We start from the raw sequence: 10311 nt of genomic DNA on the forward strand, positions 1-10311 counted from the left end.
TGCAAACAGTAATAGCTGCGAAGTACTGTGGTTAAAAAATCGTGGATAATCTTAGTGATAAGTTCCGCTCCATTACTCTTTGTCCTTTACTTTTGAATTTATCAGTGTTCAAAGATCGCACTTACTACGTTCAACTTGATTTTGTTGACCAGATTTGTACAGCCCATGACGACAACGCTTACTCATATTTTGAGGAAAGATAAAATACATTAAACGAATGCTCTTCCCATCAGAAAGTAGAACTGGTGAAACTCTAGTTTTTTCACTATGTAGGTATAAGCGGCTATGGTAGGACAATAACAAATAATAACGCTAGGAAACACATTTTCAACATTTTTTATTGCTGACACATTGTTATAACTATAATAGAGACTATCAGAGATGACCAAAGACTTCTAGATTATGGAAAACACTTTCCAATTGATCTCCAAAGCACACTCAAGACATTTCATTGCATCACCAGGTTTGTAATACGTAAACATTTTTAACGGAATAATTGATACCAAGTCAAGGGGAGCTACTAACCTCCAAAATCTAAAGACGCTAAACAAAGGAATAACGCACTTCCAATGTATACTTCCCTACCTAATTTTGATGTATATTGCGAATATTTTGTATGTAAAAGTTAATTTTTCCCGACTCTGTATCTGATGTCACAATTAACAGTCCTTTTATCATAGTCCTTTCGATTCTATATCAAGGGTATTTCGAAATTTCACCTAATTATAAACAGTTCCAATAATTCACAATAATCCTTTTTACTTAACATCTTTAATTAGTGACATATGAATTTAAACATTACGGTGATAAACAAATTTTATACAGAAGTGTAGTGAATTTTTGATCACATGTACAGCATTAACAGACCACTTTAGTGAATTTAGACCTGTCTACTTCAGTGTGATTATCGACAACGTCCCAGATCTGCTCCATCAACTCGTCGCTGGGTTCCTTGACAGTTGTGAAGATTTGGGCCACTTCTGCAACAGGGACATGTACTTCTAAAACTTTGAAACTGATTTAGGCGGACATAATTAACGTATTCTCTATATGTGCACAATGTACAGAGAATATGCATCTGTTGCATACTATCGCTTAATTGTATATAATCATAGACGTTACTAGTCTTTCAGAACGAAATTGCTGCTAAGTTGTATGGTACAGAATAATACAATAAGAAACTTCCTGGCAGATATCAGCGCACACTCCGCTGCAGAGTGAAAATCTCATTCTGAATACAATAAGAGTTTGTCATATACAGACAAAAGTTACTTATACCAAAAATGTCTTGGAAGTTATGAAGTCATTAATTGAAAAGACGTTTGCCACGAAAGAAAGAAAGATTAGAGATTTACATCTCATGATCCCGATGTTCTTAGAGAACCGGTCAATTCGGACTGGGCAAAGTTTTTGAAGGAAATCGCCAGTGTGCCATTCAAAGTAACCAGCCTAGAAAATCCCTAAAGGGATTAAGTGAAGTCACGGATGGTATGTGAACCACCGTGCTCTCGAATACATATCTAGTGTGTTACAACTACTCTTTCGGTGTAAAAGGTTTGTAGATCAATACAAAAACCAATGTGAGGATATTACCAGAATCATGTGACAATAGATGTTTCCTGCTGTATATATGACACAACCAGTATTAGAAGCTAGCATTCACAAAATTTCGCCATTCATAGAAAAGAGGGGAAATGTTAATTCATAAACGGTTGAACAAATTCAAACATTTCCTTTAATGACCGTGTGCACCAAACAGAACTGAGTAAGTTTTGTTCCAAAATACTTCTCTTGTGCAACTAGTCATTTATATTACAGACTTAGTTTCGAGGTGCTAGTTGGCTGTGATTGGACATTATGTACGTCTTCCCCATGTTGGTGAGTACCAGATAGAAATGTGTTTTTAGTAATAACGGTGACTACAGGGAGTGCTTCGAAAATGGAACATTGTTCTAGAAGCCAGCCTAGTATTGTTACAAAATATGCCAAGAAACTTGAAACTTAGTTAACCGTGGTCATATTATCTGACAGCTTTAAGTGAAAAGTACCTTGTTTAGTAATTACGTAAAGGCTGTGCACCCGCCTCACATCAAACTATGGGTAAACTCTATAATCCCACAGGCTCACCAAAGAAGGTACACTATCATGACTGCTGTTACATGACACACTAAAACCTGTAGATCAGTGCAAGAATACAACAGGTACTAACCGTATCCTAGAAAACAGTAGTGGTCCATGATGAAGTCCTCGTGTGAGTACACCACGTTGTACGGTCCGCTCAGCAAAGATTCCCCTGGAAGGAGAAGCAAATACAAATATCATATGTGTCTGCGAACGTTATTATTAGAATTACTGTGAAAATTTCATATGTCTCTGCAAAACATTATTGTTAGAATTATTGTCAGCCACACTGCATGTACATATCACCTCCAGAAAATTCACTAATAACAAATGAGTCTGCTCGGGGTTAAGTTTAACACTTCTTCTACGGGTACAAACAGTGCCATTATGAATTTTTCAGAAAAATGAGTTCTGAGTGCCTTAGTCTGTACTTACATACGCCTTCGTAGACCTTGTCCAGCTTGTTCCCGATGACTGACACATTGCTGTTCAGAGGAAATCTGTAGAAGGAAATGAAAAGAAAGGATATTAGTAATTTCCCATGTTCACACCACGTTCAGATATAATAAACGCGCTACGCTAGATACTGAGCGCATTTCTAGAGCACAACACAATCTTTTCGTTGATATAGGCACAAACGACGTCTGAAGGCGCCTGCATTGCATACGCCATGTTGTAACTCCTTTCACTTGATGGTTTGTAAGCTTTCACGAATTTGAGAAACCACAGAGGAACTGTGTTATACTACAAATATCTCCCAAGGTGTGGCAGCGTCGCAGGGTTTACCAGCTCATGAGTAGTGGCTTTGTTATGCGTCACATGTGCGTTAGTGATTTACGATATAATCACACTTCTGGAATACCTTCCTGGTGAATAAATATTGTATAGTGGACTGGGGCATCCGTAATGGTGTCTTTCGTGGTCAGTGTTTCTACGGATTGAACAATACATGACCGTCTTCACAGATCGAATTTTGTCAGTTTCTGTTATTCTGAAACCTCATTAGTAATGTTACTTCATCGTATCTTGCTTCACTAGCATATCTGGCAGAAAGAAATATTCGGTACGGTGTGCTATTTTATCCCCGTCGAAATTTTAAAACGACTGTTGCTCCACTGCAGGGTGTTAACTTTATTTTAAAATTCTAACATACATTAAGACACAGCTTAGCATTCAATTTTTTTTATCATTCACAACTACCCATTCAGATTGTATTGAAATTGTTTCTCCTATTTCAGTTAATCGTTGCATAAAGCTTTCTTTGACACTTTCAATAACCTTCGTTTGTCTCAACTTACACATGCCTCATTTTCTTAATTCCTGTCTTCTCATATAATCTGAATTTAATATCTGATAAATTATTGTAAGAGACTGCGGTTATAAACATAATGAAGTTTCGAATTTGGATTATAAATCTATGACTTAATTTATATAATCTAACTACACTTTCTGGTGTCTCCGCATCTCTTCTACGTGTACAGTCTTCTTTCGTGGGATTGAAACCAAATTTTTACAATGAATAGATTGTGTTCTGCGCTGTTTTACCAAATGGCTTCCTCATTCATTCACTTCAACCAGTCTATGAGCTTTTAGTTTTTCTCTCTTCCTTTATCAACCGTCGAACACGGGTGCATCGAAATTTAATTTTTGTTTCCCGCAACATGCTGAATAGCTTTTCTTTCTTCATACTTTTTTTCAGTCTCTTCATCTGTGGAGCTAGTAATTAGTCTTCTCTGAAAGTATTTGGTGTGTACTCATAAATGGAAGTGAATCGCACAGGGTACAGACAAGAACAGAATGGAAGCTTTTGTGGTGGCTTTCTATAGAAAAACGTGGAAAATTAGGTGGTGGATGAGACAGTTAATGAACGGGGACTAAATCGAGTGTCAGGGAAAAGCAAAGTTTGGAAGTATTTCACGGAAGGAAGGCATAATTTGATAGGACACACCCAGTGGCATCGGGGAATAGATAATTAGGCAATGGAAGGGATGCAAAGGAAGACCAAAGATTGACTTCCGAAAGAGGTTATGTGGGTGTTGGTTGCGGTAGCTATAACTAGATGAAAAGAGAATAGAGTAGCACAGTATAGATTAGCGTAGGGAGCTACATGAAAAACCAATCTTCAGACTGAAGACTACAACAACGCCCTATCTTCTGTGAATCGCAGTCATAGGTTAGCAACAATTCAATAAGAACAAGGTAATGCATTAAACAGGGAAAGGAATCAAAAGCAGCAGTCAGCAATCAACTTCAGAAAATTTAACTGGTTTACACATCTTTAGAGCGATGCATACTTGTAACAACGGTCAGAGTTGAGGTCTAATTTGATCTGCGATGCAGGAACTGGTCAAACTGTATTACGCGTAACGATTTCCATTCATATTTCAGGCCAGTTTATACTTTACGAGGCACTCTTAAAATATTTGGTAGGACAGAGAAGCTGAGACTTATGACTTACAGAGGAGCCTTACTGAAGTTCCCAGTGAGATACATCTCGGTGTCGCTCTCCCCAGGAGACTGGACGTACGTGACGCAGCCCAGGTCAAACAGGCCGGGTACCTGGTACTGGTACTGTTGGTACCACGGCTTCTCCTCCTGTAGGATAAGAGCAAGGCTTGTAAGAACTGGCATGGTACAGTATGGACGGCTCATGTCGGTTATTGTGACTTCACAGATAACGTCAACAATGTTAACTGTACAAGTAATACTTCTGTTTGGTGCTAAGATCGTAATGGGGCTTTATACAGGGATGTTTTGAGACGTGATGACATTGACTAAAAAAAAAAAAAAAAAGGAAAAAGGCGTCTTTCTGAAACTGGGTAGAGACTTAACATCAGCCAACAAATGGTGGTTATGAAAACTCACAGCGCCACACTTTTGAAAGTGGAAGTGGTCTTATGATCTCAGGGCATGAACGATATGTAGATGAAACAGGTGCAGCAATTTTTCATGAAATACCGACCACACTAGCGGACCAGTCACTTATGTTGCTAAAGGAGGAATCATCCAGAGACTGCAGTGCAACAGCAAAGCTGAAAATTCGAATCGAGACCACAGATATTGCTGTAATCCGCAGCTACGTATGGGAGGAGCTCCTGCAGACCGCGTCTCCCATGTCAGTGTAGCAGCGCCCTCACGCTGAGGTCAATATAGGGTCGAGCTAGAAAGAGCTCAGCTACAGGTCGAGACCTCAGCTACAGCAGTCAACATCACCGTGTAGGACAGTGACAGTCACAGTCTGCGATGAAATGTACTTCGTAATGTTGCATTTTGTAGTGCAAGAGAACAGTCTGTTAATCCGTGCATTAAATGACGCTTTCCTAGTCCGTGACAGTTTTAACTTATCAAGCAATCCTTTAGTAAAGATATTATAAGTAAAATTTTTATCCATTTATGTTGTAAAGTGAACTCTAATATTTCATGTGTTGCAATTTGATGAGCTCTGTCCCAGAGAAATCAAAGAAGCCACAGCTGTGGCCGGAGGAAACTTGTTTCGCCTGGTCTCAACATTAATCGTCGCACACGTTTTCTAGGATTTTTAATGAAATGTAGCACACGACTCTCAATCAAAGCTGTGTGGACTCAGCGAAGCTTCCCACTGTTTACGTATCAGGATGCTAGATAACTAGTGTCGCTAGGTAGCTTGAAATCTCGGTCGAACAGCTGCGGCACTGTTCTTTTTTTTTCAGTGAACTGAGACAGGTATGTGTATGCTATATTTGTTAAATCTTAGCAGGAAACAATAACCTTCATATGACTTACGAAGTTAGCTTCTTTTGCTAACAAGTGGTGGAAATGCGGAAAGATGATGTACTGAATCTTTCGTACGAATAAACAGCATGATACCAGCGAATTATAAAACTGAAATCATTGGTAAAGTTATGGAAGACCACGATGCGTAATCAGAGTTGCGAGTAACGTGCTGAACACTGACGCACATCAATATGCCTGCTACTACAATACGATTGGAAACAGAAAATTAATTGCAGTCGACTATTGCTAATACTAACGCGAGTATAGAGTGCAGTGATACAGACGTACAACATTACGCCGGCCGGAATGGCCGAGCGGTTCTAGGCGTTACAGTCTGGAACCGCGCGACCACTACGGTCGCAGGTTCGAATCCTGCCTCGGGCATGGATGTGTGTGATGTCCTTAGATTAGTTAGGTTTAAGTAGTTCTAAGTTCTAGGGGACTGATGACCTTAGAAGATAAGTCCCCTAGTGCTCAGAGCCATTTGAACCATTTTTTCGTACAACATTACTATCTGTTGAATGAGCGCCAAAGCAAAGACTGTGCGCATATTCGCACCAGAAGCCTTTCATAATCCCTACGTCCTATGAATAAGTATTCTGATCGCAGAATGTAAGCGCTGCCGGACGTATGTTTATTGTATTTGTTTTTCTTGTACGGTTGGGTACTACCATCTCTAAAAAAATCCGACACCATTTTTTAACTTCCGTTATTGTCAGACTGGTATAAAGAAGTGTGTAGAATTTTGAACCATGAAAAACGTAATTGTCTGTTGTAGAGTGTAAATCGTTTATTTGTTGCTACTGGCCCGTTTCGACTGTGAAGTCGTTCTAAAGCACATACACATTATTACTATGCAACATGTCGCACGATATGTGGCATGTGAGCCAATTTATCGATCCACTTTCGAACTACGCATTAATATTGGTACATCCTGTATCGAATGCGAACAGAGAAACTGTAAAATGTGTGGAAGAACTACAGTACAGCATGAAAACGAACTTAACATCCATCATTGAAGAACCATATTTTATCACATGTGGACCTCAACTTATACACTCGATACATCAACAAGCAGATTGAAAGTTGATTTATCGACAGTACACTTTGAGCTCCACGCAGATGCCAAATGAAAATGGGACGACATTAAGCAAAATGAACGATATCGCTACCTGGGTAACAAAAACTAAGGGAACCATAAAATTTCGTTACATAGTATGCTGTGTTACCTTGCTGACTATGCTAACTTACGGTAGTCATGTAGAACGTCTCAGTGGAGGCAGCTGGCAGTACACAGCCCACACTGCCTGAGGAAGCACCCTCGGCCAGCAGTGGCAGCACCAGGAGAAGCGGCCAAAACATCTGTCGGCAAACATAGCGTTTAATGGCAACAGAAAATGACTGAATGGGAGACATAGAACACTGCTCACCTGTACACAGTGTTTCTAACACATACCAGGATAGCTATATCGTTTCTTCACGTACTCGTATTTATCAGAGAGGTATTTTTTTTTTTTTTACTTATTTGACTTTGGTTGGTGTGAATGTAGACTTATCTTGCCTAAAGTATTGATGAAAAGCCATCGATTTCCAGCCGGGTGCTAAAGTACCGGGACGTTTCGAAGAGTGTCATACTCAGAATCTGCCTCGGGAGAATATGAGCCTGACACTCAAAAAAATGGTATGGTATTTGAACACTGCCACTCGGCTGGAAACCTGAGAGCTTTCCATCAACGGCTTTGGTTAATTGAACCGTACTCCCAACAGCTTGTCACAAATATAAACACATATACAGAGAAATCACAATATAAAAAATTTGAATAATGATCTGAATTTACTTTACCATGTCCATAAGGTTACAATTCATACAGCTAAGGAAATTTCACTTATTAACTAGAGACAAAATAGGAAATTAAAATAACTCAACAACAATTCGGGTGCACACACTTTGAGATTAGAATGTTCATCTATCATAGGCAGCCAAATATCATTTCAGACATGTGTTACAATGTCGTAGAAGATAAAAATGTGCTTTATATATTTCAAGAACTTCCAGATATAATACTACTGAAGCACTAGTGCGATGGGGCACCTTCAGATTCGCAAGGTTTGCGGCAAGCAGTTTTGCCGTATTTGTAAGAAACTGCAGGAAAACAGAGAGTGGTTGACATCTTCTCTTTCTTTCTTCTGAGAATCACAGAAAACATTATTCTTGATGTCTATCCGATGTAAGTACGAGGGAGTTGAACCATGGTTGGTAGGCATTCGTACCAAGGTAGTTACTATATTTCTGCTCCCTTGAAATATTCGAACCTTGGGGAGGGGGGGGGGGGGGGAAGGGGGGAGCTTCTAATACTGGCTGTATCGCAGTGTGGTATTGACTTTTATGACAGACTGAACGCCTTCAGTCCTTTGCCCATTTTTCCTCTTCCAGATGCCGCATCTACAACTAGGAATCGTAGGATGGTAGACATATGTTCATTACTGGGCCAGAGGCACTGTAGGCAAATCGTACATGAGCTGGGGTCCTAGGAAAGAGCTAGTCTCACCTCTTCATTTATTTAACTATGATTCTTTCATGTTACTGTTCCACTTAAAGTTTTCTATAGATTTCAATAAACTTTTTGAGTCTGACACTGTCAGTAATTTCTGGTGCTCTCCATGACAAATAAGTCTGAGAGCCTCTAGAATCGCTTTCACTTTCACAATCGAACAGTATGGATCCTGATGAAATTGCTTGGTATATTTCTGCGTGGGGACAAGAAATAAAAACCCTCCTGCGAAAATCTCTTGATATCGAGAGACTTCAGTGGACACATGAAAAATGTTTGCCGGACGCTGTGGCCGAGCGGTTCTAGGCGCTCAGTTCGGAACCGCGCGGCTGCTACGGTCGCAGGTTCGAATCCTGCCTCGGGCATGGATGTGTGTGATGTCCTTAGGTTAGTTAGGTTTAAGTAGTCACAAGTTCTAGGGGACTGATGACCTCAGATGTTAAGTCCCATAGTGCTCAGAGCCATTTGAACCATTTTTGAAAAATGCATGAACAATGAAGGCTGGCGTCAGCACTGCAACTTGAATAGACTGTGTGGAAGCAATTTTTCATAAAACGTTAATGGTGAATATTGAGGTTACGAACTGATATCTGAATGGAGTTCGAAACGAGGCTATGTAGGTATCTGTCTGACTCCAGTGCTCGATGGTACGCACTGAATGTAATGCTGTCACTAACAAAGGGCAAGAATACCTCATTTCCGATGTAGAGCTTACGAGCGTAGGAGGGAGATTAATCTGCATGCAGGCTGCTGACTCTTTGGTGCAAATAAATTCTTTTGCCAAGTACCAATACTTGCGACACCTGTTTGACAACTTACCGTCGTAGTTTCCTTTTGGGGCGTCGCAGTACGTCAGCCAGGGCCCGCGTCTGCCTTATATACCTGTCTGTGCAAGGCCGCTGGTGAGTAGCCGCGTGTTAGGCACCTATGTACACATTATGAACAAAAGACTGAGTGAAAGTAGTTAATTATTATTACATAGAACCATCTGCAGATGTAGTAAATAAACACCTACACCTGACGCTTCTGGTAGCATTTGTACATTAGCGCTATCACAGATCACGTCACTTCTAGAATGTTTGAAAAGAAGGCAATGTTAGCTATAATTTCACTAATATTGCCTATTCACTTAACACAGAACGCTCGAGAAATACCTCTTCTGCCAAAGACGATTACTGTAAATGTAACATTTTAATGAACGTTCTCATTTTGTTTTCTTACGTTTGATTTTTTAACGACCACTAATTTAATCGTTACTGCTTTGCTTCTCGACAAGAGTGAAAACTCTTATATTTAATTGAAACCGAACAGTGTTCTGTATTGCTTCTTTCTTGCATCCCTTAATAACATAGTTCCACACGATTGTTTCATATATGAGGTTTCAGAATACTTCTTCCGAGGTTGTATCCATGCCAACTGTATCTGTGCATAGATTATGGCATTTGATACGATTGAGATGTGTTTACATTAATTAGTGTTCTTGGAAGACAGCACACGTTTGAAACCGTCAAGTAGTATTTAATATTCATTTACGTTAACAACCTTGTGAAAGTGATGTCACTCTTTGGTTTAAAACCGGGTCACCAAAACTATGTAGTGTTCGGTCTCTGCGAGGTGCTCTGACCTTAGGAAGAATGCAAGAACGATTTTTTCGCATTGAGCTACCGGCGATCTGGAGAGAATTTTACGATCATATGACTATTACTTTTGTGCGTCTAATGTGCTTGTCATAAATCTTGAAAGTAATGGTCTTTTCGTCGGATTATGACATCATCTGAACTTTATCTACTATGTAAACCATGTATAACTGTACCTCCCCAGTTTCCCAATCCTCCCCTAGAAACATAAAGTTCTCTTGAAATATCAAAGAGCAGTGGCTTGTACT

At 39.8% G+C, this 10311-nt stretch overlaps 1 protein-coding gene across 1 annotated transcript; it reads right to left on the minus strand.

Annotated features, from left to right (window-relative positions):
- Positions 1-320: 320 nt before the first annotated feature.
- On the minus strand, positions 321-9269 carry LOC126198512 (uncharacterized). The gene is made up of 6 exons (XM_049934897.1): positions 9246-9269; positions 7126-7236; positions 4580-4716; positions 2557-2621; positions 2210-2293; positions 321-980 (listed from the first exon to the last, which is right to left on the minus strand). The coding sequence occupies exons 2-6, from the start codon at positions 7234-7236 to the stop codon at positions 859-861; spliced, it is 519 nt and encodes a 172-aa protein (XP_049790854.1). The 5' UTR covers positions 9246-9269; the 3' UTR covers positions 321-858.
- Between the last annotated feature and the right edge of the window lie 1042 nt (positions 9270-10311).

The sequence above is a fragment of the Schistocerca nitens genome, chromosome 8 (assembly GCF_023898315.1).
Source record: "Schistocerca nitens isolate TAMUIC-IGC-003100 chromosome 8, iqSchNite1.1, whole genome shotgun sequence".
NCBI classification, from domain to species: domain Eukaryota; kingdom Metazoa; phylum Arthropoda; class Insecta; order Orthoptera; family Acrididae; genus Schistocerca; species Schistocerca nitens.